Source organism: Schistocerca piceifrons, chromosome 11 (assembly GCF_021461385.2).
Source record: "Schistocerca piceifrons isolate TAMUIC-IGC-003096 chromosome 11, iqSchPice1.1, whole genome shotgun sequence".
Taxonomy (NCBI): Eukaryota; Metazoa; Arthropoda; class Insecta; order Orthoptera; family Acrididae; genus Schistocerca; species Schistocerca piceifrons.
Window position 1 is genome coordinate 115,990,549 of NC_060148.1, and position 27,523 is coordinate 116,018,071.

At 46.3% G+C, this 27,523-nt stretch overlaps 1 protein-coding gene across 1 annotated transcript in view; it reads right to left on the reverse strand.

Annotated features, from left to right (window-relative positions):
* The window catches only part of LOC124719778 (adenylate cyclase type 5-like), a 597,816-nt gene that overhangs the window by 103,581 nt on the left and 466,712 nt on the right, over nt 1–27,523 (reverse strand). The window contains exon 15 of the mRNA XM_047244976.1: nt 19,017–19,129. Coding sequence (XP_047100932.1) covers nt 19,017–19,129 — 113 coding nt within the window. The remainder of the gene's footprint in view (nt 1–19,016; nt 19,130–27,523) is intronic.

Below are 27,523 nucleotides of genomic sequence, written 5' to 3' on the forward strand. Positions count from 1 at the left end.
GCCATCCAAGCTCTGTTCGACTCAATGCCCAGGCGTATCAAGGCCGTTATTACAGCCAGAGGTGGTTGTTCCGGGTACTGATTTCTCAGGATCTATGTACCCAAACTGCGTCAAAATGTAATAAAAAAAATGGTTCAAATGGCTCTGAGCACTATGGGACTAAACTTCTGAGGTCATCAGTCCCCTATAACTTAGAACTACTTAAACCTAACTAACCTAAGGACAACACACACATCCATGCCCGAGGCAGGATTCGAACCTGCGACCGTAGCGGTCGCGCGGTTCCAGACTGGAGCGCCTAGAACCGCTCGGCCACCTCAAAATGTAATCAAATGCAGTTGTAGTATAATATATTTGTCCAATGAATACCCGTTTATCATCTGCATTTTTTCTTGGTGTAGCAATTTTAATGGCCAGTAGTGTATATGTAATCGCATAAATAAATTTGGGAGCATCATTATCATAGCACTTTCAAACCCTTTGGCAGGCATTCTAATATAAACTATTCAAAAAATAAAAAAAACAATTGTCACTTCTGCGAAATCATGTACTTATACCCCATTGCGAAGGATACGTTTAAAATTTGGCTCAAAGGTGCATCGAACTTCCTCTGTAAAGATGCAAAACCGTGGCGCAGTGCGACATCACTCTCGAGGTTTGCAATACGTCAAACAGCAAGGTGTCGAAACGTGCGAAAACAAGGCCACAGCTAAGAAGTTCACGGCTGTAAGGTGGGTTAATGGTGTTACACTGGCACGAGTTTTCACCATAATTCTCCCCAACGCCATAATGGAAGTGTCCATGATGGGACAGTCGCCACACTCTGCCTTAGGTACATCTCACCCCTTCTATAGACAACTGTGCTATGGACGTCAGAACAGCAGCATCCAGCATTGGAATCGCAATTTTCTTATGGGTGGCCGAAGAAAGCATTTCAGACACACCGTGGCTCAGGATCGACACGAACGGTCCTCAGCAGGTGGCGTAAAGGGTGTCAGTGTAACCATCCCTTCCCTCAGGGCGTCGATTCCACCTTATTTCAAACCCTATTGAACGTGAGATGACCGCTCTGCTCTGTAGTGCGACGGCAATTTTTAGCTGGGTGGAACCGCTAGAGCTCATTCAAAAGCATTCGAGGAAATATGGCGTGATGTATAGCCACAAAGGTTGTTTATGCTTTTTATCTCTCCTGTTTCGCACCCTCCTGTAGCGTGATGCTACCTTGACATGTGTGTGAATAAAATGGCAAACGGTTCCTCTAAGATTCCCCAGCTTCAGCAACACACATGCACCTTTGCTGAGCACATTAAAATTGTACCTGTCGGAGATCGACGTCCATCCATTTTAAGTGGTGGCTTGCAGTTGCGCCTCAGGGCAGGTGAGCTCGCCCCCCCCCCCTCCCCCCAACACCTCTTAGGTGGGGCTGCCTGCCCTCAGGCGCTAGAGCAGCTACTCAGCACTACTCAGCTGAACGGATGTCGGTGCCTCTGACAGGTGCATTTTTAACGTGCTCGGCAAAGGTGCATGTGTGTTGCAGAAACTGGGGAATCTTAAGAGGAAACGTTTGCCATTTTACTCACACATATGTCAAGGTTGCATCCCTCCATGACGACAACGCAGGAGGGTGGTCCTAGTGATTCCACTCAGTATACCAGAGAAAAGGATTGTGGTCGTACTACACGTTAAGTTGGTCAGATCAACGTTCATAGGTTTGCAGCTCCATGATGTTATGGTGTACTGGGTGCGACGAATTGATATTGCGGTGAACGGCTTATACCGACTGCAAGAATCGGACGTTCCGTGCTACGAACCCTTCTCTGTGTCTTACCGAACCGTTGTTTTATGGACTCTTCGTGAAGGAAATGGAGAGATGGGACGTGTGAGAGAGGGAGAGGGATTGTATTGTTGTCAGACGCCATTACGGTATACAGGGTGAGTCACTAACTATTGTTACCAAGAATAACTCCGAAAGTATGATAGTAGCTGAAAAGGTCGTGGGACAAATGTTGCATAGGGCAACTGGGGCCATAATACACTCCTGGAAATTGAAATAAGAACACCGTGAATTCATTGTCCCAGGAAGGGGAAACTTTATTGACACATTCCTGGGGTCAGATACATCACATGATCACACTGACAGAACCACAGGCACATAGACACAGGCAACAGAGCATGCACAATGTCGGCAGTAGTACAGTGTATATCCACCTTTCGCAGCAATGCAGGCTGCTATTCTCCCATGGAGACGATCGTAGAGATGCTGGATGTAGTCCTGTGGAACGGCTTGCCATGCCATTTCCACCTGGCGCCTCAGTTGGACCAGCGTTCGTACTGGACGTGCAGACCGCGTGAGACGACGCTTCATCCAGTCCCAAACATGCTCAATGGGGGACAGATCCGGAGATCTTGCTGGCCAGGGTAGTTGATTTACACCTTCTAGAGCACGTTGGGTGGCACGGGATACATGCCGACGTGCATTGTCCTGTTGGAACAGCAAGTTCCCTTGCCGGTCTAGGAATGGTAGAACGAAGGGTTCGATGACGGTTTGGATGTACCGTGCACTATTCAGTGTCCCCTCGACGATCACCAGTGGCGTACGGCCAGTGTAGGAGATCGCTCCCCACACTATGATGCTGGGTGTTGGCCCTGTGTGCCTCGGTCGTATGCAGCCCTGATTGTGGCGCTCACCTGCACGGCGCCAAACACGCATACGACCATCATTGGCACCAAGGCAGAAGCGACTCTCATCGCTGAAGACGACACGTCTCCATTTGTCCCTCCATTCACGCCTGTCGCGACACCACTGGAGGCGGGCTGCACGATGTTGGGGAGTGAGCGGAAGACGGCCTAACGGCGTGCGGGACCGTACCCCTGCTTCATGGAGACGGTTGCGAATGGTCCTCGCCGATACTCCAGGAGCAACAGTGTCCCTAATTTGCTGGGAAGTGGCGGTGCGGTCCCCTACGGCACTGCGTAGGATCCTACGGTCTTGGCGTGCATCCGTGCGTCGCTGCGGTCTGGTCCCAGGTCGACGGGCACGTGCACCTTCCGCCGACCACTGGCGACAACATCGATGTACTGTGGAGACCTCACGCCCCACGTGTTGAGCAATTCGGCGGTACGTCCACCCGGCCTCCCGCATGCCCACTATACGCCCTCGCTCAAAGTCCGTCAACTGCACATTACGGTTCACGTTCACGCTGTCGCGGCATGCTACCAGTGTTAAAGACTGCGATGGAGCTCCGTATGCCACGGCAAACTGGCTGACAGTGACGGCGGCGGTGCACAAATGCTGCGCAGCTAGTGCCATTCGACGGCCAACACCGCGGTTCCTGGTGTGTCCGCTGTGCCGTGCGTGTGATCATTGCTTGTACAGCCCTCTCGCAGTGTCCGGAGCAAGTATGGTGGGTCTGACACACCGGTGTCAATGTGTTCTTTTTTCCATTTCCAGGAGTGTATGACGTTGCTTTTCTGTTGCTAGGTGGGGTCGCTTCAGAAACGTGAGGCTCAACTTTGTTTTCTTTTTTTACGTGAGATGGTATAGTTTGGTACTTATTTTCTGATAGCTGCTATCGAGACGAATGCAATGATGTGCAACAGTAAGGTCTTTGAAGGTCAACGAAGGACAAAAAGGTGGCATGAACGCCCATTTGTAGGTGTTCGAAGTGATGACTATTGGTGTCGATGCAGTGCTGCAGTCTTCTTGTAATGGAGTGAGTCGTATTCCTTATCACTTCGGCACTTATCGAAGCACATGCTCTGACAATTCTCTCTCGTGTATCGTGCAAATAGTAAATATCCACCGAATACGGCGCATCCATCTAACGTGCCATTGACATGTAAACACCATTCGACAGTTTCGCAATACAACACTAATAAGAACGGTAAGACTAGTATCATCGAAGCAAGCCAATGTGAATGATGTATTCCTTCGGAGAACAAGTCGATATGCTTCTCATTTACAGAGAAAGCTAACGAAATTCAGTGACAGCTAGAGACTTATACGCTGAAAGATATCCTCTACGTCCTCACCCTACATGTCGTACATTTAAATATTTAGTGCGACGCATACAACCCGTACCAGTTAATCCTTGGTGGAGACTGATACGGTAAGGATGATATTTATCGCGATGCAGAACTCTGGCTCATGGCAGATTGCCTTGCGATTTGACGTGAACTAACACAAGAATCTCGAACCATAGCGGCAAGAGTACCAATTTCCGTTTCCTCGTCAGTAACTTTCCTTTGTCGGATATGTTTCCGACGCGTTAAAGACCCAGATGTGCTAAATTTATCATACACATATTTAAATATACGAGGTGCAGGGAGAGTACGTTGAGGCTATCTTTCAGCGTATAAGCCTCTAGCTCTCAGTGAATTTCGTTAGCTTTCTCTGTAAATGAGAAGCATATCGACTTGTTCTTCGAAGGAATACATCATTCACATTGGCTTGCTTCGACGATACTAGTCTTACCGTTCCTATTAGTGTTGTACTGGGCAACTGTCGAATGGTGTTTACATGTGAATGGCATTTTTGATGGGTGCTCAAAAATGGTTCAAATGGCTCTGAGCACTATGGGACTTAACTTCTGTGGTCATCAGTCCCCTAGAACTACTTAAACCTAACTAACGTAGGGACATCACACACATCCATCCCTAAGGCAGGACTCGGACCTGCGACCGTAGCGGTCGCGCGGTTCCAGACTGTAGCGCCTAGAACAGCTCGGCCACTCCAGCTGGCTAGATGGGTGCGCCGTATTCGGTGAATGTTTACTATTAGCAGGACATACGAGAGAGAATTGTCAGCGCATGTGCTTCGATAAGTGCTGAAGTGATAAGGAATATAACTCAGTCCATTATAAGAAGTCTGCAGCACTGCACCGATACCACTGGACGTTCATGCCACCTTTTTGACCTTCGTTGACCTTCAAAGACCTTACTGTTACACATCATTGGATTCGTCTCGATAGCCGCTATCAGGAAATAAGTACCAAACTATGGCATCCCATGTAAAAAAACAAAGTTGACCTTCATATCATCTGAAGCGATCCCATCTAGCAACCAAAAACCAACATCGTATGGCACCCGTTGTCCCATGCAACTTTTGTTCCACAAAGTTTACAGCTCCTACTTTCGGAGTTATTCTAGGTGGCAATAGTTAGTGACTCACACTGTACAGTAAATGTTCAAATACTTCTTTGCACAAAATAAAATCCAATAATTAACATCAAGTATTCATGGCGTGTATAATTACATTCAGAAATTAGTTAATTGTCATGTACAGGTACTACGAGACGTAGATCGTTCGGAGGTGAAGTTTGGAACGATAGCGCTAACCTGCATTTTCCACGCTCACAATTCGTCGAGAGATTATCTCCGAATTAATAAACTTCAGCTTGTCACATTGTTGGACCTGTCGCCCAGATTCATCAAACAACATAGCACGCAGTTGCGCCGAACGATCTGAGTAGCGAGTAAAAGGTTTTAGAGATTTCTGGTAGAGCAGATAACGACGAGGAATTCCCGCGAGATCGCCGCTGCGGAATACATCCCTTGCTCTCCTGTGGTATTTAAAACGAAATATTTATATTTTCCACTTTTTCAGGAGAGTAAGGATAAAATTAAATAAGAAACTAAATTAAACCACTAAAGCCAATAACTAAACCAATAATTAAATAAAAGCACGTATAAAGAACATTTATTTATAATAATGAGTACATAAAGGGTCTCACGAATTAACCTGTGACTCTGGGCCAATGGGAGTGAAACGCGTCATTCATTGCCTGTCACATGCAACCATAATATATAGGATTCAGTAAGAGAATCTAACCAGCCTCTTTCACTCCACCTCCTATAAGAGGTGCCCCTGTTAAGCCGAGCAACCCAGTGGAAGGGTGGGTAACTAATCCCAGAGGGAAGCTGGGTCGGGGAGCCGACCAGTGCTGGGGGCTCCAAGGCTCACAACCTTGACAGGATCTTGGTCAGTGCGAAACATCGTCAACCCTAAGAAACAGTTTTCAACTGACAAATTGATGGAGGAAAGGTCAGCAAATGCTACTGCCCCAGGTGGTACCCAATCCACCGTCGCCTTGGATGACGCATGCAGGCTTTTGGATTCTGGGGAGCCCGCACCAACATGCTTGCAGGTATCGGAGACTCCTGCAAAGATTAAGCACAAGCGCCCAAATTACTTTTCCACCTTTAATGCCAACTCAGTTCTGAAGCCAGGTAAACTAAAACAACTTACAGATACCCTGCAGCAACGTAAGATACTAATTGCAGCGATTCAAGAAACAAGATTCACAGATGAACATACTTTGGAGTCAGAGGGCTACAGAATTTTTAAAGGTAAAACTGTCAAACGCGTTGTAAAAACTATTCCTCATCTTTCCACAGTATTTATAGTCAATAAGAACATTCTAGATTCCATCATAGACTTTAGCTCACGAAATAGACGAATACCTACAACTTCTTTCCGAAGCACAAGTAGAGTTTGCAGCATTGTGAATGTTCGTGCACCTGCCTACCAGGCAAACAAGAGAGATCCGAAACAGATGAATCTTGGGAAGAACTAGAAGACTTCCTATCCAAGATCCCAGACAAACACATCATCATCCTGGTTGGATACTTCAATGCGCAACTTGGCAAGGAGAGAAAATTCCAAGACATTGTTGGAAATTACCCAGCACATAAAAGAACCAGCCGCAACGGAGAGAGACTCGTGAAATTGTGTGAAGCTTTTAACCTAGTCATGAAATCAACAGCGTTCAAACACTTTCCAACAAAACAGAAAACTTGGTCATTCTCAAATCCGCATCTTCTAGAATATAAAACTGATCACGTTTCCATCACCCGAAAAGCACAACGGGAGATCCAGAAAGTTAAAGTTCTGAGGAATGCCAATCTGTATTTAGATCACTATCTTTCAAAGATTAAAATTAAGCTAATTCCAAGAAGTTCCAGAAAAACACAGGCAAAGAAGATAGACAGATTTGACACGGAAAAGCTGATGTCCAGTCGAGAATCCACTCGTGAACTTTAATCCTTAGATCCAGAGTGCTGGGAATAATTGCAACAAGCCATGGTCAGATCAGCAAAGGAAACTGTTCCGCGTCTGAAACCGGAGAAGCATGCTCCGTGGAACAGTGAATGTGAGGAAGCAGTGAAGCAACGACAGCTTGCGTGGCAGAGATGGAATGCCAAAAAAAAAAAAAAACGTGAAGCTAAAAAAACTAACTTCCTGGATGGTAGAAAACATGCTGCAAAGATCATACGGGGAGTGAAGCGTACATCTGAGAAAATGAAGTTGGCACAAATTGAACAAGACTTCCACACGACAAATACACGAAACTTCAAAGCTCCAAACGGGAAGCTAGCTCACAATAATAAAGACAAATGCCAGATATTAAAGAATTACTTTACAGCTCTTCTGAATTGTGAACCTCCAAACTCCACATTTCCCTTTACCAACTATGTAGGAGTACACCAAAAGTCATCATGACCCACGAAAGAGGAAATCAAGCTAATTATTCACTCGCTTAAAAACACGAGGGGAAGATTCTACAATTGCTGATCTTTGGAAGTATGCCGAGTATAAGGCAGTAGATAAACTAGCAGAAATTTTATCAGCGAAATTTGAGAAACTGAAAGACTTCCACATGGCTAGAATTATGCTCTAATTCATCCTCTTCGTAAGAAAGGAGACAGATGTAAATAACCATCGTGGTATCCCTCTCTTATCAACAACCTATAAGATTCTGTCTAAAGCTCTGCAAACTATGTCAGAAGAACAGCTAGACCCACAGCTGGGAGAGTGTCAAGGTGGTTTCAGGAAGGGCGATCATGCGTCGAACAGATATTGAACCACGGATCCATCCTTTCTTACCTGAAGCTCAGGAATAAAAATTTTGTTGCGACCTTTGTGGATTTCAAAAAGGCATGCGACTCGATTGATCGTAAAACTCTGATCAGAATTCTAGAAGAACTTGTGGGATTTCAAAAAGGCATGCGACTCGATTGATCGTAAAACTCTGATCAGAATTCTAGAAGAACTTGGCCTAGACAAGAAGACCAAAGCGATAATCCAGCAAACACTAACCGATACAACTTCAAAAGTTAAATTTAGAAGATAAACACCAGAAGCTTTTGAAATAAAGACTGGAGTGAGGCAAGGAGATGGTCTCTCACATCTGCCCTTCAACTGTGCCCTCGAGAAGGTAATTAGTGAGTGGCGCAAATAACTGGAAAACCAAGGAATTAAAACTGGTGTCAGGCTGGCTTACAAGAAACAAAATCTTGAACTTGATTGTCTCGGTTTTGCGGATGATCTTGCAATTTTTTTCTGATTCCACGGAAACAGCTGAGAGATAGATTAATGAGCTTAAAGTACAAACGCAGGAGACTGGCCTCCAAATTTCATTTGAGAAAACCGAGTTTATAACGAACATAAATTCACCACAAAGGGAGCTTGTAGGGGGTCAAGGCAAAAATTAAGCCAGTTTAGAAGTTTAAATATCTTGGAGAATGGATAACAGCCACCTTATCAGAGAAAGAAGCCTTTATACCAAGCACGAACAAAATGGGAATGGCATTCCATTTAATCAAAAACATCTACAACAAAAGATCGGTATCGTTCAATCCAAAGTTAAGGCATTACTGCATTGTTATCCGTCCGGAGGTCTTGTACGCTTCTCAATGCCTAGCAATGAACAAAAAAGGCCTAATCGAAAAACTGGAGGCCAAGGAAACGAAGATTTTGAGAAAGATCTTAGGTCCCATCAAGGAGAATGGAGAATATAGAAGACGTCATAATCATAAACTGTATTCCGACATAGAGAAGATAACTGATACCATCCGGAAAAGAAGGATCATGTTTCGTGGACATATGGCCCGAATGAGCCATGGAAGACTCACCAATCGTATGATCACCTACTTTCAGGAGAAGAAAAGAAAATGGGCTTGATTCATAGAGGTGGAGAAAGGTCTTAAAGAAGTGGGGATCACCCATGATGACATCTTAGAGCGTGTCCCACTCTAGGAGAAACTTATGGCGTCGCAGGATTTCCAAGAAAGGCCAAAACTAAAAACAGGAAAGGCTTGGACCCAGGAAAGGAAAGAGCAACAACGAGAACGAATGCGGTAGCACTGGGCAAACGTCAACACACGAAAAGCAGGACAGTTGAAATAACGTGGTCCAAAGATGGCCTATACGAAATGAATGAATGAATAAATAAATAATATTTTCAATTAACCAATCAATAATAATATATTAAAATGTTCTAACCGTCCAGGGAGTGTCAGCGGTGTTGAATGTTGTCAAGAACATTCCCTTGCTCGCTGGACTATGAACTGTAGTTTTCGACCGCGAACGGTGTGGGAATCAAAGCCCCAAAGGAAGTAATGGTCACATGGACACCCTTTATGCCCCTTTCTTATGGCTCTTCGTGTCGATTCCGAGCGTCGGTGTGTCTCAAATGTTTTCCTCGACCACCCCTAGGAAATCAGCGTGATTCCAACGCCGTGTGCCGCTGTTTTGACGCCCATCACAGAGAAATCCAGAGGTGAAATGTGGGTAAGAGGCAGTTTGACGACTTTCCAATCGTGTGTCACGTCCATGAAGCGCTGGGCAAAATTTTCTTGGAATTTGGTGCCAATGTGACAGCATTAACGCACCGTAAGCCTCACACGAGCTCTTGAGCTGCGGCCTTTTTCTTCGCATGTGTCGACACCTTTTTGTCTGAAACGTCGCAAAGCCCGAGGGTGGCGTTGCAGGACGCCATGCTCTTACACCGTCACAGAAGAAGGTTTTAGAGACATTTGTGTCAATTATATGCTTCTCAGTGGGAGCCAATTACAGGGATTCGCAAAAGCGACAACTGTTTTACTTTGAGTAGTGTATATATACAGCAACACAGAAAAAACAAGCATCCAGAAGGTATGGTCGGGCGTCAATATAACTTTCATCGCATGAACGCCATCGGGACGGGGGTATATGAATGATTAGAGTTGCAATTTTCTGTGACAGGTGGAAAGGTCAGGAACCTACATTAGTATGGTTGGTATTTAGGTTTGTTACCAGGCCTGTAAAGGTATATAAGCAACTTGAATAGCGTCAGATGTTGCACGATCGCTGTGAAGACACGGAGATGTGTACTCGTATGAGACGGCTTTATCAGCACTGGTCAGAATTTCGAATAGACCTCATTTTGGGTTCAAATCAAATTGCTCTGAGCACTATGGACATCTGAGGTCGTCGGTCCCCTAGAACGTAGAACTACTTAAACCTAACTAACGTAAGGACATCACACACATCCATGCCCAAAGCAGGACTCGAACCTGCGACCGTAGCAGTCGCGCAGTTCCCCTGATTTTGGGTCTCCAACATGCCAGCTGGTCGAGTTGTGCAACATCCACATTATTCGAATGTAATGGTGTCCCGATGCTGGGCTGTATAGGAACGTGAGGGTAGGTACATTCACTGTCAAGGCTGGAGCCGACCACGTGTAACCACCACAGGGAGGAGGATCACTGTCCTGTGCACCAAGCACATAGTAAACCCTTTCAGATCTGCGGCTGCCATCAGAGAGCAAGTAATGGATTCCCTGCAACATTCTCTGTCATCCAACTCCATCAGAGACTAGCAGCAGCCGAGTTACGGAATTATTGTACGATGCGGAAGCTGCGTTCAGAGTGGTACGAAATGTTCAAATGTGTGTGAATTCTTAAGAGACCAAACTGCTAAGGTCATCGGTCCCTAGACTTCACACCTAACCCATGCCCTAGGTAGGACTCCAACCTCCAGCGGGAGAGTGGTACCGTGAGCAGGTGACATGGAATACTGATCAATGGCGTGGCATTGTGTTCAGGGATGAATCGCGGCTCTCCAGTGCCCTGCATGTCCACTGTCGGCGAGTATGGAGATGACCTTTGATGGGGTCCTTTTCTTCGAATGTTTTGGAGAGCCACAGTGTTGTTACTCCTGCTGTTCCGGCGCGGGGAGGCATCGGGTATGACTTTAAGGGAACTCCGAGGGCACAGCAGTATGAGGACATCCTGCGCCCTCGTGTGGTATCCTTCATGCAATAGTACTGGAGCGCCGTTTTTCAACACAACTACGCTAGTTCACAGATGACACGTGGCTTCATGAACTGCGTGCATGACGCTGAGGCACACTCGTGGTCAGAAAAAGACCCACATCTGTCCCCAGTAGAAGCTGTGTGGGAGCAGCTCAGATGTAAACCCTCTCCTGTTGCCAGTATCTAGGATATCGAAGACAGAAAGGCTATAACGTCATAGTGATAACTTGCCTCAAACTGCTAAGTTCTCTCTGATTTTGAATTGAGTTTCCAAAGACTGAAATAACACAGCATACTTTCTCAAAGCACTAGGTTCAATTTCATCTTCTTCTCGTCTTCTGGGTGCTTCCCCTTTTTATTTGCCATGGAAACATCCAAAAGAGCAAGAAGAACAGAGACTGTATACATGTAGGATGTCCATAGTTAAAGTTACCAGTTTCAAAACGCCGTAGAAACAGAACCACCGCTCAAAACCACCTTAAATTTGAACACCATGTTATTGGTGCTGGGAGAAACGTCACGGAAAGGAAAACAAAAACAAACCGAAAATCTGACCAGAATGCACACCAACAGGCGCGCGGCTGTTCCTCAGGTTGCGTCCGAGACGCCCAACATGACTCTTCATGAAGGATCGCGCGCTGCTTGTGAAAAGCTTTTTTACACTAAAGCACCACAGAGGGGTTGGGTTGTTTGGGGGAAGAGACCGAACGGCGAGGTCATCGGTCTCATCGGATTACAGATGGATGGGGAATGAAGTCGACCATGCCCTTTCGAAGGAACCATCCCGGCATTTGCCTGGAGCGATTTAGGGAAATCACGGAAAACCTAAATCAGGATGGCCGGACGCGAGACTGAACCGTCACCCTCCCAAATGCAAGTCCAGTTTCCTAACCACTGCGTCACCTCGCTCGGTCGAAGCACCAAAGAAACTGGTTAACGCATGCGTGTTCAGATACAGAGATATGTAGGCAGACAGAATACGATGCTGCGATCGCCAAGGTCTATATAAGACAATTGTCTGGCACAGTTACATCGGTTACTGCTGCTACAATGGCAGGTTATCGAGATTTAAGTGAGTTTGAACGTGGTGTTATAGTCGGCGCACGAGCGATGGGACACAGCATCTCCGAGGTAGCGATGAAGTGGGGATTCTCCCGTACGATCATTTCACGAGTGTACCGTGAGTATAAGGATTCAGGTAAAACATCAAATCTCCGACATTGCTGCGACCGGAAAAAGATCCTGCAAGAACGGGACCAACGACGACTGAAGAGAATCCTTCAGCGTGACAGAAGTGCAACCCTTCAGCAAGTTACTGCAGATTTCAATGCTGGGCCATCAACAAGTGTCAGCGTGCGAACCATTCAACGAAACATCATCGATGTGGCCTTCGGAGCCAAAGGCCACTCGTGTACCCTTGATGACTGTATGTCACAAAGGTTTACTCCTCGCCCGTCAACACCGACGTAGACTGTTGATGCCTGGAAACATGTTGCCTGATCGGGCGAGTCTCGTTTCAGATTTTATTGAGCGGATGGACGTGTACAGGTACGAGGACAGCATCATGAATCCCTGCACCTTGCATTTCAGCAGAGGCTGTTCATGCTGGTGGAGGCTCTGTAATGGTTGTGGGCGCGTGCAGTTGGACTGATATGTAACGGGACTGCCCATATACCTAGATACGATTCTGGTGACATGTACGTAAGTATCCTGTTTGATCACGTGCATCCATTCATGTCCATTGTCTATTCCGACGGACTTGGGCGATTTCAGCAGGGCAATGCGAGATCCTACACATCCAGAATTGCTATACAGTGGCTCCAAGAACACTCTTCCACTGTCCACCAAACTCCCCAGACATGAACATTATTGAGCATATCTGGGATGCGTTGCAACGTGCTGTTCAGAAGAGATCTCCATCGCCTCGTACCCTCACACGAATTTATTACAGCCCTACAGGATTGATGGTGTCAGTTCCCTCCAGCACTATTTCAGGCATTAGTCGAGTCCATGCCACGTCGGGTTGCAACACTTTTGCGTGCTCGCGTGGGCCCCATATGATATCAGACATGTGTACCAGTTTCTTTGGCTCTTCAGTGCATGAGAATGGTGGCTGTGCGCCAGTAGCCCTACAGAAGTTCTGGACACTCAGGGGTATGAGAAAAGACATTGGATAGGGTGAACATGATATCGAAATTCGGAAAGACAGCTTCTTTTGACTTGCGACGGAGGGAGGAAAGCAGTCGATCCACAAGCTGTCAAAGATGTAACCACAACATTCCAGGAGCGGTCGAACAGTGGTCTGCAAACATGCAACACTAGGGGAATTGCCTGAACATTGCACATGCCTGCAAGCATGGTGCATGAAATTCTACAAAAATCCTGCAGTGCTATGGATGTAAAATCACCCATGTTCAGGAGTTGCTTCCTGCTGACCTTCCAGAAAACCAAACGTTCGGTCTCTTGTTCACACGGAAGCGGAAAACAAGCAGATTATGGGAAAATGAACATCGGCATGCACGTGAACTGGTTCAAAAATGGTTCAAATTGCTCTGAGCACTATGGGACTTAACATCTGTGGTCATCAGTCCCCTATAACTTAGAACTAGTTAAACCGAACTAGCCTAAGGACATCACACACATCCATGCCCGAGGCAGGATTCGAACCTGCGACCGTAGCGGTCACGAGGTTCCAGACTGAAGCGCCTAGAACCGCATGGTCACACCGGCCGGCCGTGAACTGGTACCACTTCATTCTCCAAGGGTGATGAGATGCGGGTTGACGGCATTGTGTAGAGTAGGGCCGTATTTTTTGGTGGAGCGGAGTCCTGCGATTCGTGTTACCTGCACCGTCACAGGTAAAGTGAGAGTCTTTCGCACACGAATGTCATTTCAACCTGTCAACAGTGTATATGCGTGGCTAAGACGATTTTAATGCGAGATGACGTCCCTCTGCATATTGCACAACCAGTGAAGCGGCTGCTGCAGAGGCATTTCGGAGATGCTACAATTATCAGCCGTCACTTCCTTACAGTGTGCCCCACAAACCAAACATCATCATCACTTCCTTACAGCCTGGATGTCCAGATCACCTGATGTTAATCCGTGTGGTTTCCACTTGTGGGGTCACACGAACGTTGTTGTGCTCCAATGACGAACGCAGCTGAACTGAAGGCACGCTTTGCGCAACGTATTATGAACGTGACCTCAGAGATATTCAGACCATTGTGGAACACGCTCTTTGTAGACTTCAGCTTGCAGCAGAAATCGGTGGACAGCGTACCGAACAGGTCTTGCGCCAGCCTCACGACTGTTACGAGCCCATATCAGTCTGCTTTTATGCGGATCTTGGTTCAAAAATGATTCAAATGGCTCTAAGCACTATGGGACATAACTTCTGAGGCCATCAGTCCCCTAGAACTTAGAACTACTTAAACCTAACTAACCTAAGGACATCACACACATCCATGCCCGAAGCAGGATTCGAACCTGCGACCGTAACGGATGCGCGGTTGCAGACTGTAGCGCCTAGAACCGCTCGGCCACCCCGGCCGGCGCGGATCTTGGTCTGAGGACAGTTACAAACCGATGTTTTCCGTCCGATATGGAACGACCTTGCCTTGGTGGATGGGCTTACCCAACACTGCGACAAATGTTGACTGCCGATCTTGTTCATTCATGAGCACTGAACAGTACGGGTGGCGTGTGTGCAACGTGAACCATAGCCGTCCTACTGCGATTAATCTGTGATTTGAGGGCGACCCCACTACGTTAAGACACCTACAGCTCCATCTATTTTTGAAATTTTCGTTAAATTTCTTTCGTGCAATGTCCTTTTCCCCTGTGCCAATAATGTACTGATCAAATTTGACGTCATTCTGAGCAGTCGTTTCCTTTCTACTGCGCTTTGAAAGTGGAACTTTAATTATGGACCCCCTGTACACCGTGTTTTTCCTTAAGATTCAAATGGTTGAAATGGCTCTGAGCACTATGGGACGTAACATCTGAGGTCATCAGTCCCCTAGAACTTAGAGCTACTTAAACCTAACTAACCTAAAGACATCAACCCCCCCCCCCCCACCCACCCACCCACCCATCTGCCCTTGGCTATTCCGAAGTTTGCGAACAGAAATCATACTGTCCCTGGGTGTGATTTTTATATCTCTTGGGCACATAAACCAGACTATCGCCATGTTTTTTTAATTGTCTGTCTACTATTTTACCTGTATGCTTCCTGTGTATTTTATTAGCATTGCCAACCCTTTGTTTTATGTTTTAACTTTCCACAATTTTCCGCCGTTTTACAATTTACGTCACCGTTTTATCGCCTGCTTTTATTGTTTCTTATCTTCTTCTTACGTTTTAAAAAGTCTGTAGGCTGAAGAGCAGCGTACTAAGCTGCTGCCAGCACGCCCCCTTAGGGGGGAATCGAAGTTCAATAAAGGAAAGAAAAAAAGACATCACACAAACCCATGCCCGAGGCAGATATAGAACCTGTGACCGTAGTAGCCGCGTGGTTCCGGACTGAATCGCCTAGAACCGCTCGGCCACCGCGGTCGGCTTTTCCGTAAGAGCGTGCAAAAATGTAACCGGCCACAGACACTGCTCCTCTGAACAATTTGACGCAATGAAAAGCCAGCTTAAGGAGACTTGGAAGGAAACTTCTTTGTCTAGCAATCCTGTTTTCCAGCTTATTTACAACTAACATGCGTATAAGTTTATACGTATTGTCCTGTTTATTTACATGTATACTCTTTATTTGCTGCAAGGAAACGAGGAGAACGAGACTGATTACCAGGAAGTCATGATGCTGGTTTTGTTTGCTTTAGTTGTGCATAGCGTATTTTCATTGTCTCATCACAGAATGCGCTCTGAATCAATGATAGACGCATTAATGAATCAGTGCTATTCAAAGACGTACCAGTACAGTGCGATGGAGTTGTATCGTTACAGTTTTGCAGAACCCACTGACATGCAGCTTGTGTATGGGTAAGTACGGTGCAATGCTTTCACTGCTGAAAGGCTGTACAGGGAACGATTTCGTAACAGGCATGACGAGTGTTTATTTCTCTCGATCGACGAATTCTGGAGACTGGTTCATTGGGAAGAGGAAACGAGGGATCTGGCAACATGAGGAGCACTCGCCTACCTGATTTTGAAGAGGAGATGCCGGAACGTGTTGCAGTGGACCCCAATACAAGTGCTCGTCGTATTGCACGTGGAATGGGCGCTGCACGTACTAGCGTGTGGCGAGTACTCCACGAACAACAATTACAGCCACATCACCCGCCACGAGTCCATGCAATGCTTGTGACTGACTTTGGTGCAAGGCTCGCAGTGTGTCAGTGGCTGATTGGTAGACCAGATTTCCTGCAAATCGTGCTGCTTACTGACCAGGTCTCACTGGATCCTGATGGTGTTGCGAACAGCAGGAATAGCCATGCATGGGATGAGGACAACCCTCACACTGTTGTAGAGACACGCCTTCAAGCAGGTTTTGCAGTGAATATCTGGGCCAGAGTTGTAGGCGACAATCTCAGCCGGCCGTTGTGGCCAAGCGGTTCTAGGCGCGTCAGTCCGGAACCAAGCTGCTGCTACAGTCGCAGGTTCGAATCCTGCCTCGGGCATGGATGTGTGTGCTGTCCTTAGGTTAATTAGGTTTACATAGTTCTAAGTCTAGGGGACTGATGACCCGAGATGTTACGTCCCATAGTGCTCTGAGCCATTTGAACCATTTGATAATCTCATTGGGACATATCTTCTACCTGGCCATCTGAATGGTCACCCGTACTTGAGCTTCGTGCAAAGAGTTCTACTTGGGTTGTTGGAAAACGTACCCTTGGCTGTTCCTGAGAGGACGTGGATACAACACGACGGTGCACCGCCTCACTTCACTGTGGATGTCCGCAACCATCTCAGTGCTGTATTTCTTGGTAGGTTGATTGGAAGGGGAGTTCTTATTCCATGGCCTGCGAGGTCACCTGACGTGAATGGCCTTGATTAGTTTCTGCGAGGATATCTAAAGTCACTTGTGTATGAGACCCCAGTGGATATGGAGATGGAATCACTTGCCAGAATTGTAGTTGCCTGTGATGTGATTCGAAACACACCAGGGATATTTGTCAGTATTACGTCCAACCTTGTCGTCAAATATAGGGTGTCTAGGAATCCTTCTTACTCGGTTCGCTAGACAATCAATTCAAAGAAGTCATACTAATGAATTTTATTAGCAAACGAAAAGAGAGAAAAATTTTGCAATTACGCAGCTGTGTAACGAGCCAGGAGCGACTTACAAAATGAGCAATCTTCTTCCGTATAAACAATTCAAAGTCTGTGCTACATGGAATGTTCAGGCGAAGTAACCAGAGTTGAAGCTGCTATAGAGCTCGCTAGTCTTGAAGCTGCTATTCAGCTGGGGCGTCACCAGTCGGTCGCGGCGCTTATGTCCTCTTCACATAGGGACCGCTGCTGTTGCGTTGTCGTCCTGGAGAGGGGTCGGTCAGCGTGCGATTGGCTGACGTCTTCTTCACAGCCTTCTCTTCCCTGTCGTTCCCGACTGGTGTGCCGGCGCTTGGCTTTACGCCGTAACAGTCAGCGTGCGTCAGAATCTTGTTCGCCTGTGTCATGCTTGCATTGAGGCTGGTGGCCGTCAGTTACAGTACATTTTGTAAGGTACAGTACACTCGGTGCGTTTATTGTGTGAGTGAAGGTATTTCCAGTTACCTGTCATCATCTTTGTTTCCCCTGTATCCAACATCTGGTACCAATGGTACTTCCCCACTTTACTCGGTCTTTCCACTATTCTTCTTCCACAATTTGGTCCCCTAGCAGGTTTTTCCTCTTTAAACTCATCTTTAGTGTATCAATCCATCTTGTTCTCGGTCTTTCCAGTTACATGTAACTAATGTAAATAAAAAAGTACACATGAATTTGATTTCGTACATATTGTGGTGTCACCGCCAGACACCACACTTCCTAGCGGTAGCTTAAATCGGCCGCGGTCCATTTAGTACATGTCGGACCCGCGTGTCGCCACTGTGTGATCGCAGACCGAGCGCCACCACAAGGCAGGTCTCGAGATACGGACGAGCACTCGCCCCAGTTGTATGACGACATTGCTAGGGACAATAAGGACGAAGCCTTCCTCTCATTTGCCGAGAGACAGTTAGAATAGCCTTCTGCTAAGTCCATGGCTACGACCTAGCAAGGCGCCATTAGCCTTACCTACTTTGAGAGTTATAGTATAAATGTCTCCAGAAGAACGCTGTATTCATCAACGAATAAAGTTAAGTATAAAGCAGCTACGTACTTTTCTTGCTACCATTCAATAGTTATCCTGTTCCAGACTTGACGCCAGTCGGCGTGTGTGTACGTGTGCCTTTCTTTCGGCTCACCTCGCAATGTGGCGTAACAGTCTTGTTACGCCACAACACATATTACATCCTTAAGCTGGCTTATCCACCCCAGCTTCCCTACTCAAATTGTTCAGTAGAGCATCCTCCATGTCTTGTTCAATTTTTGCACGCCCTTGTGGAAACACCCTGTGCGTGTAGTTAAAGAGAGAGATAAAAGTTTGAACTCATGTAAAAGGAAATGGACAATCTCTTAATACTTAAAAAGGTCGTAATTCGTAGTGTTACAGCAATCTTAAGCCTCGAATACTTGACTTGGTTGTCGATAATTGTGTTTTTGTTGCTGTTACATTCTCAGTGCGTAAAAATCACGAAAAATGGGGCTCGGATTAACACCTGGCTTGTTACTCGTGAGAGAGAAGGGTGAGCACTTGGTTCGTTCGTGGGGCTGAGCTGAGACAGAGCGTTAATTCGCTCGACTGAGCGACACGCCCTCGCTTCTCTCTACCACAGACCTCACCGAGAAGGGGGTCTCCATAAGTACTAGGGGCTGAGTGGAGGCAGCCGCCGCAGCCGCGCTGACACTCACGTCGACGGAGTTCTTGTCGCCGCGCAGGAAGTGCTGCGCCACGTGCACCGGAAGTATGTTGGCCAGCAGCTTCCGGTTGTACGCCTGCAGGTGCTCCACGTCCTCCTTCTCCTCTGCAACAAGCCAAGCGACGCGCAGCGTTAGTCCTAAGTGCCTGGTGCAGAGTTAAAGTGGAGCGAATCCGCTGAATTGAGAGAAAGGACAGTAAAAGTTAAATCACTTGAATTAATTAACAATGCGATTGAAACAAAGTTTGCGAATGATCGGTATGTATGTAAATGATCAGTCGCATCTTGATAAGCTTTCAAAGTGGTGCAAAGATTGGCAATATGTCAGACAGAAGTTCCTAGCAGATTAAAAGTGTGTGTTGGAGCGAAACTCGAACTCGGGACCTTTGCCTTTCATGAGCAAATGCTCTACCGACTGAGTTACCCACTTAAGACTCGCGACCCATCATTGCAGCTCTACTTCCGGCACTAACTGGTCTCTTACCTTCCACGCTTCACAGAAGCTCTCCTGCGATCCTTGCAAGACTAGCACTCCTGGAAGAAAGGATGAATGAAATGGCCGTACGGCATTGCTGCCCGGGAGGCCCCATCCTGCGAAGTTCGGCCGCAGAGTGCGAGTCTTATTTCAGTCGACGCCACATTAAGCGACTCCCGCGTGCCAGGATGAAATGATGATGAGGACAACACAACACCCAGTCCGCAAGCTGGGAATCGAACCCTAGCCCGCTGCATGGGAGGCAAGGACGTTACCGTCCGGCTAAGCAGGCCGATGGAAGAAAGGATATTGGGGAGAGATGGCTTAGCCACAGCCTGGGGGATGTTTCCAGAATGAGATTTTCACTCTGCAGCGGAGTGTGCGCTGATATGAAACTTTCTGGCAGATTAAAACTGTGTTGGACATAGACTCGAACTTGGTACCTTTGGCTTTCAAGGGCTTTCATATCATCGCGCACTCCGCTGCATAGTGAAAACTCCATTCTGGAAACATCCCATAGGCTGTGGCTAAGCCATTTCTCTGCAATATCCATTCTTTCAGGAGCGCTAGTCTTGCAAGGTTCACAGACAAGCTGTCAAGCATGGAGACGAGGCACTGGCGGATGTAAAGCTGTGATGACGTGGTCGTGAGTCGTGCTTAGGTAGAATGGGAAAGCACTTACCCGCGAAAGGCAAAAGGTCCCGTATTTCACTCTCGGTCTGGCACACCGTTTTAATCTGACAGTAGGTTTCATATCAGTGCACATTTCGCTGCAGAGTGAAAATTTCATTCTGGAGTACGTGAGACCTTAGTTTCTACCGGCGTATAAGATGTTCAAATAACTTACGGGAATGCAGCCGAATGATGTCGCCGACAATCGTCGATATTTCGACAGGACAACAACCTGCCATTTCCAAGACAAAACTGCAGCATTACGCGTTGTGCAAACGAATGTAAAATCTCGGTTTTCAATAAACTCCATAAAGATAATACACACACACACACACACACACACACACACACACACACACACTGCTAGCATTAGCGCCATCACAAACCAAGGATGACCGACGTCGGAAGTCATCGATAGTGAAATTTATAATCAACGGGTGGGCTCGCATACACCCTGCCCCTCTGTTTCTTGTCAAGTGAAAGAGCTGGTTTAAATACGGAACTCAAACAAATACCGCCATCTCTATTTATATGGATATTTACTAATTTATTTTCAACAGCTTCCTTAGTAACACTATTCCAATAACTCGAAATGCATACCAGAATATCCATGTTGTTATACTCCATACCATGACTGGTGTCAAAACAATATTCTACAATAACGGATTTGCTCGGCTGTCGTAAGTATATGTGCCGGTTATGCTCAGTACACCTGTCCCCCATAGCGCTGGTGGTCTGACCAATATAAGACATGGCACAACTAGAACTAAATCCGATATGTCGACATTAAAAAATATCGTTATCGGCCCCAGACGTTTAAAAAAAATATACATACATCAACGGAGTAAATATCGACCTATCGGCCTTTGAAAATATCGGCTGCACGTTGTAAATATACTGCCAGTTTTGGAGTTGTGTGTTTAATTACTGATTCATTATTAGATATTCTGTGTTTCTGTTGGCAGCGCCGAGCGCCGATTACGTCAGCATTTCACGTCTCCACCTGCCGCAAAGACCGGTCTTGTCGTTCACATTGTTGTTCATCATTTTGAGCAAATGATTCTGAAGAATACCGATGCGATGAAATAGTACACCAGCTGCCTTAATTTTTTTAACCCAACTTGTGAGCTCTTTCTTGCTTTCTTGACATCGGAAATCTTGATATCCCATTCAAACCTACGCCCCCCCCCCCCTGCCCCACCTTCTAGTGCAATCTAACTTCTTGTTTTGTGCCACCTGTATTTGCTTCACACAGTCAAAGAGAAAGACTGGACCTGATGAAAGCTCAGAGCTGTATCACTCCTTCATACATTGAATAAAAAATTATGCTCGACTAACATTTCAAAAGAACAACTTCAAATATTTACCGCACACTGCGAAAAAAATAAAAATATCGCGACTCGATATTGCCATTTTGATATCGACATATCGGAGAAGAAATTATCGCCATTGCATATTGACATTTCCTGGGGAATATATCGACATACCGATATTTTATCAACAGCCCTAACCACAACTGCAACGACAACTCTAGACACCCGCCTTACGCAAACCAAGATGATCCTCCGCGGAATGGGCCGGCCGCGGTGGCCGTGCGGTTCTAGGCGCTCCAGTCCGGAGCAGCGCTGCTGCTACGGTCGCAGGTTCGAATCCTGCCTCGGGCATGGGTGTGTGTGATGTCCTTAGGTTAGTTAGGTTTAAGTAGTTCTAAGTTCTAGGGGACTGATGACCACAGCAGTTGAGTCCCATAGTGCTCAGAGCCATTTGAGCCTTCACGGAACGTAAAAGGACCCTGGTCTCAGGTAGTGGTCGAAAGACACACTTCACATCATATTTTCGCAAAATATGACCAATCCTTTTTGAAAAGCTCCCTGCGTAGGACGGAAAGGACTTTGGCGCCAAATTAGTGTTATCAACACTCACCCGATGCACAGTTGGTCGGTAGCGGAATGCTCGTTTAATCTGTCTTTCGGTATATAACCATTCTTACGAAAGTTGACTTGAAGATGGGCTAACTCAGCTGACAGAACTTCAGGGTCTGAAATGACGTGTGCCCTGTGAACCAAGGGAAGAACTATCCCCCTCACCTTGAGCTGTCATGCACTTTCAGCTATTGTGATAGTGTTATTAAGGAAGCTGTTGAAATTATATTAGCAATGAACCTTATACACTGAAGAACCAAGCCTAATATTGTGTAGGGCCCCTTTGAGCACGCAGAAGTGCAGCAACACGACGTGCCATGGTCTCCAGTAATGTCTAGAACAGTCGTGCAGGGAACTGACACCATGAATCCTGCAGGCCTGCCCATAAATCAGCAAGAGTACGAAGGGGTGGAGATCTCTTCCGAACAGCACGTTGCAAGGCGTCCCAGATATGCTCAATAACGTTCATCTCTGGGGAGTATGGCGGCCAGCGGAAGTGTTTAAACGCAGAAGAATGTTCCTGGAGCCACTCCGTAGCAATAATGGACGTGTAAGGTGTCGCACTGTCTGCTGGAATTGCCCGAGCCCTTCCGAATGCACAATGGACATGAATGCATGCAAGTGATCAGACAGGATGCTTACGTATGAGACTCCTATCAGAGTCGTATCTAGACATATGAGGGGTCCCATATAACTCGAACTGCACACGCCCCACACCACTACAGAGCCTCCACCACCTTGAACAGTTCTCCTGTTGACATGCTGCGTACATGGATTCATGATCTTTTCTCCATACCTGTGCACTCCATCCGCTCGATGCAATTTGAAACGAGACTCGTCGGACTAGGCAACATTTTTCTAGTCATCAATAGTCCAATGTGACTGTTGACAGGCCCAGGCCATGAGTAAAAGCTTTGTGTCGTGCAGTCATCAAGGGTACACGAGTAGGCCATCGGCTCCGAAAGCCCATATCGATGATGTTTCGTTGAATGGTTCGCACTGACACTTGTTGATAGCCCAGCATTGAAATCTGCAACAATTTGCAGAAGCATTGCACTTCTGTCATGTTGAACAGTATGATGTTTTGTAAAACAGCGCACACTCCACTGCAGAGTGAAAATCTCATTCTGGAAACATCCCCCAGGCTGTGGCTAAGCCATGTCTCCGCAATATCCTCTCTTTCAGGAGTGCTAGTTCTGCAAGGTTCACAGGAGAGCTTCTGTAAAGTTTGGAAGGTAGGAGACGAGGTGCTGGCAGAAGTAAAGCTGTGAGTACCGGGCGTGAGTCGTGCTTCGGTAGCTCAGTTGGTAGAGCACTTGCCCGCGACAGGCAAAGGTCCCGAGTTCGAGTCTCGGTCGGGCACACAGTTTTAATCTGCCAGGAAGTTTCATATCAGCGCACACTCCGCTGCAGAGTGAAAATCTCATTCTGGTATGATGTTTTACCGGATTCGTGATATTCACGGTACTCTCGTGAAATGGTAGTACGGGATAGTCCCCACTTCATCACCATCTCGGAGATGCTCTGTCCCAACGTTCCTGTGCAGACTATAACACCACGTTCAAACGCACTTAAATCGTGACAAACTGGCGTTGTAGCAGCAGTAACCGATGTAACAACTGTGCCAGGCACTTGTTGTCTTATATAGGCGTTGCCGACCGGAGCGTCGTAGTCTGCCTGTTAACATACGCCTGTACTGGAATACGCATAGACATTTTCTTTGGCACTTCAGTGTAAACAGAGGTGGTGGTTTTTGTTTGAATTCTGCATGAAATCCTGCTCTCTCGATTGTCAAAACACAGAGGAGCAGCGTTTATGCTACCTCACCCGTTGACTGTTAATTTTAATATGGATAATATCTGACGTCGCTCATCTTTGGTCTGTGATGGTGCTAGTGTTAGCGATGTTCTTGCACAGCGCTTACTTGGTTCAGTTTTCAATTGAAAATGATGAGTGATTTGAACATTGGCAATATGCTTTTTGTGTTCAGATGTGTATAACTTTTCACTTCACGAAATGAAGAAAGATAGTATCCTATGACTACAGTAACAACGAGTCACAATTGAGATAGGACAAGTCATACAAACAGCTGGGTGTTATTCTTTGCAGGGATATTAAATAGAAAAACATGAAACAGAACAATCACATAGGCCTATTTGTATGTAAACCAGCTGACAGACTACAGTTTATTGGTAGAACACTGAGGAACAAGCAGCCGATCTGCAAAATAGACTGCTTGTTAATCATTCGTTCGATGCATCCTAGAATACAGCTCAAGTGTGTGGGACTCATATCAAGTAGGACTAATAGGGGATATTGAACATATACAGAGGAGGGCGACACGAATCGTCACAGCTTTGTTTAACGCGTGGGAGGCTATCTCAGAGATGCTGAAATAACTGATGTGGCTGGCACTTGAAGATGAAGGCAAACTATCTCGAGAAAGCCTACTTAAAAAGTTTCAAAAATCGGTATTAAATGATGTCTCTAGGAATAGACTACAACTCCCTACTTATTGCTCACACAGGGATCGTGCGGACAAGATTAAATTAATCACACCATGCACAGAGGTGATAAATAATCATTCTTCCCGTGCACATACGTACGAGGTCTGATCAAAAAGTAACCGGAATTTTTATTTTCCTTAAGGGGGTAGGACGTCAAACAGGCCGACTTGGAGCAGGAGAGGCACCAAAGGGAATTTTAGTTTCCACAGTCTATACTTTTACAAATAAATTCATAAAACTTTGTCAGTATGAACAGGAAGGATTCAGGATTCACAGTCGTAGCTGTGGAAGTTGAAAAACATAGCAAATACATTATTTTTACATTTGAAGTTTCATCATTTTTCACTTACTATTGGCTGCATTTGTTGCTATCGTTACACTTTTCTTCATAAGTAAGAGAGTTTCTTCGATGAATTTTGCACAGCATACAAACCATGCTTACAGGTGTATGAACCTCTAGAATTTATTTAATTTATGAAAAAATGAATGAGGTGTTACATTTTAACCTTAATATTTAGAAAAAACTAAAATTTTATAGTTATATATCTCAATTGTTATCACAGTTCTTAATAGATTTGAAAAACTCTAGAGTTTCGTACACCCCCCAAGTATGGTTTGTATGCTGTGCAAAGTTCATCAAAGAGTCTGTCCTACTTATGAAGAAAAGTGTACCTATAGCTACAAATGCAGCCATTAGTAAGTGAAAAAATTATGAAATTTCTTTTGTGGCGGTGCGAAGTAGCGACAAACACTTGGCTGTAGAAATGGCTTACGAAGTCACCGCCACACTTTTAATAGCGGGCCGACCGGTCCGCTGGAACAGTGAACAGAAAGATGAAAGCCCAAACACTCATATTAAATAAAAGTCGGTACTTATCTTTTATTAATGAAGATACAGTAACACAGTAGTGAACTCGGTGTCTACAGAAATCTGTCTAGTTCGAGTCGGAGCGGCTAGGTCAGCGTCGGCTGACGACAAACAACTACTCTGCTGCGATGAACACACAACTGACTACCAAGTACACAATTTGGTGGCGAGTATACAACTGAGCGGCGAATACAGAACTGTCCTAGCGCTCGCGACTCCAGCGCTTAAGAAGCCAGAAGACAGCGGTGGCGCGCGCAGACTTGCGGCGATTTCCTCTCTCGCTGGCGCTGCTTATACGGACGGCGTCCGAACTTTGATGCTGCCAACCTTTTGGGAGCGGGCTCGGGTGGCATTACTGGCTAGGATACAACAATTTCAGATGTAAAAAAAATTTACTTTGTTATGTTTATGAACTTTCACTGCTATGAGTGTGAATCCTTAATCCTTCCTGGTCATGCTGACAAAGTATTATGAATTTATTTGTAAAATTATAGACAGTGGAAATCAATGTGTCCTGTCTTGCCTTTCCTGCTCCAAATCGGCCCGTTTGACGTCCTACCCCCTTTGAAGAATCTTTATTTATTCACTAACATGAACTCAACCGGCTTCAAAGTAATCCCTCTCTGGTATAATACACCTGTTCCAGTCCTTCTTTCAACCTTGGAAGCACTTCTGGAAGTCACACCTTCAGACGTACCAGTTTTATCTCATCAGTGGTGGCAAAACGATGTACTTTCGTGGCTCTCTTCAGGCTCGGGAGTAGAAAGCAGTCGGCGGGTTCAATATCAGCCCGCGGCTTCAAGGTCAACATCGACATCGCGGCGCACCACCACCTACTGCTAAAATGTTCCTGCGCCTCTCGTTGTCACTATAAACCTCAGTTAACGGATCAGTGTGACTTGAACAGATGTGCAGGATGCCTCGCAGACGTATATGCCAACGATACCGTCAAATCAATTAGTTTGAAAAAGGGCGCATTATTGGCATGAGAGAATGTGGCGGCTCCATCCGGGAAATTGCTGCTCCTGTGGGACGAGGTTTTGGGCAGTGCAACAGATGTGCGTGTGCACAATGGTTCACGGAAGGCCGTAGAACACGACGAGATGGATCAGGTCGCACCAGCCAGACCATTCCCCGAGAAGATCGACACCTCACCAGAATGGCACTGCAGGGCAGATCTGCGTCCTATTCAACACTGGCGCAACAGTGGTAAACCGTAACACATCGTACACCATCAGGGGTGACATCCCGTCGCCGTTTGTTACGGTATGGGTTACGTGAGCGTCGTCCACGTCTCCACCTACCTTTGACGAATGTACACAAACATGCTAGATGACAACGGTGTACGCAACGACATCACTGTGGATAGGAATGGCATCAGATAGTGTTTTCAGACGAATCCAGCAACAGTTCGTCTGAAAATGGTGGCCGCATTTCGGTTCTCCGCAGACAGGGGGAGCGGCATCTTAGGTTAGGTTAGGTTAGGTTCACAGTTGGTGTGTGTTCAGAAGAACGCGACCAGTATGACCCACGTGAATGACATCCTGCGAGTTGTAGCCATACCCTTTCTGCACAACATCCCACACGCCATTTTTCAGCAAGACAATGCACGACCGCACATTGTTGCATGAACAAATGCCCGCTTGATGTAGCAGGATGTCAGCCTTTTGCCCTGGCCCACCACAAGGTCATACTTGTCGCCAGGGAAAGTGTGTGGGATATGTTAAAACAACAGATGCAGCGCTGTGTCCCAGTGCCACCGACAACGGATGAACTTTGGTACCAGGTCAGTGCAGAATGAATGGCTATAACACAAGATGCCATTCGCGCCTTATACGCGTCGATGCCAGGTCCTCTGCCTACTTGACAACAGGACACACGCTGAACCGAGGTGACTGAAATGCTAATCACTTCTGCAAGGCGTATTAATGTACATGTCCTATGAATATGGTCCTATATTCTAGTCGTTCATGGTGTTGTGTTTTTTCTCAACATGAGTCTCCGAGTTTCATTGTTTACTTATGAAACATTTAAACCCAAAATATACACCATAAC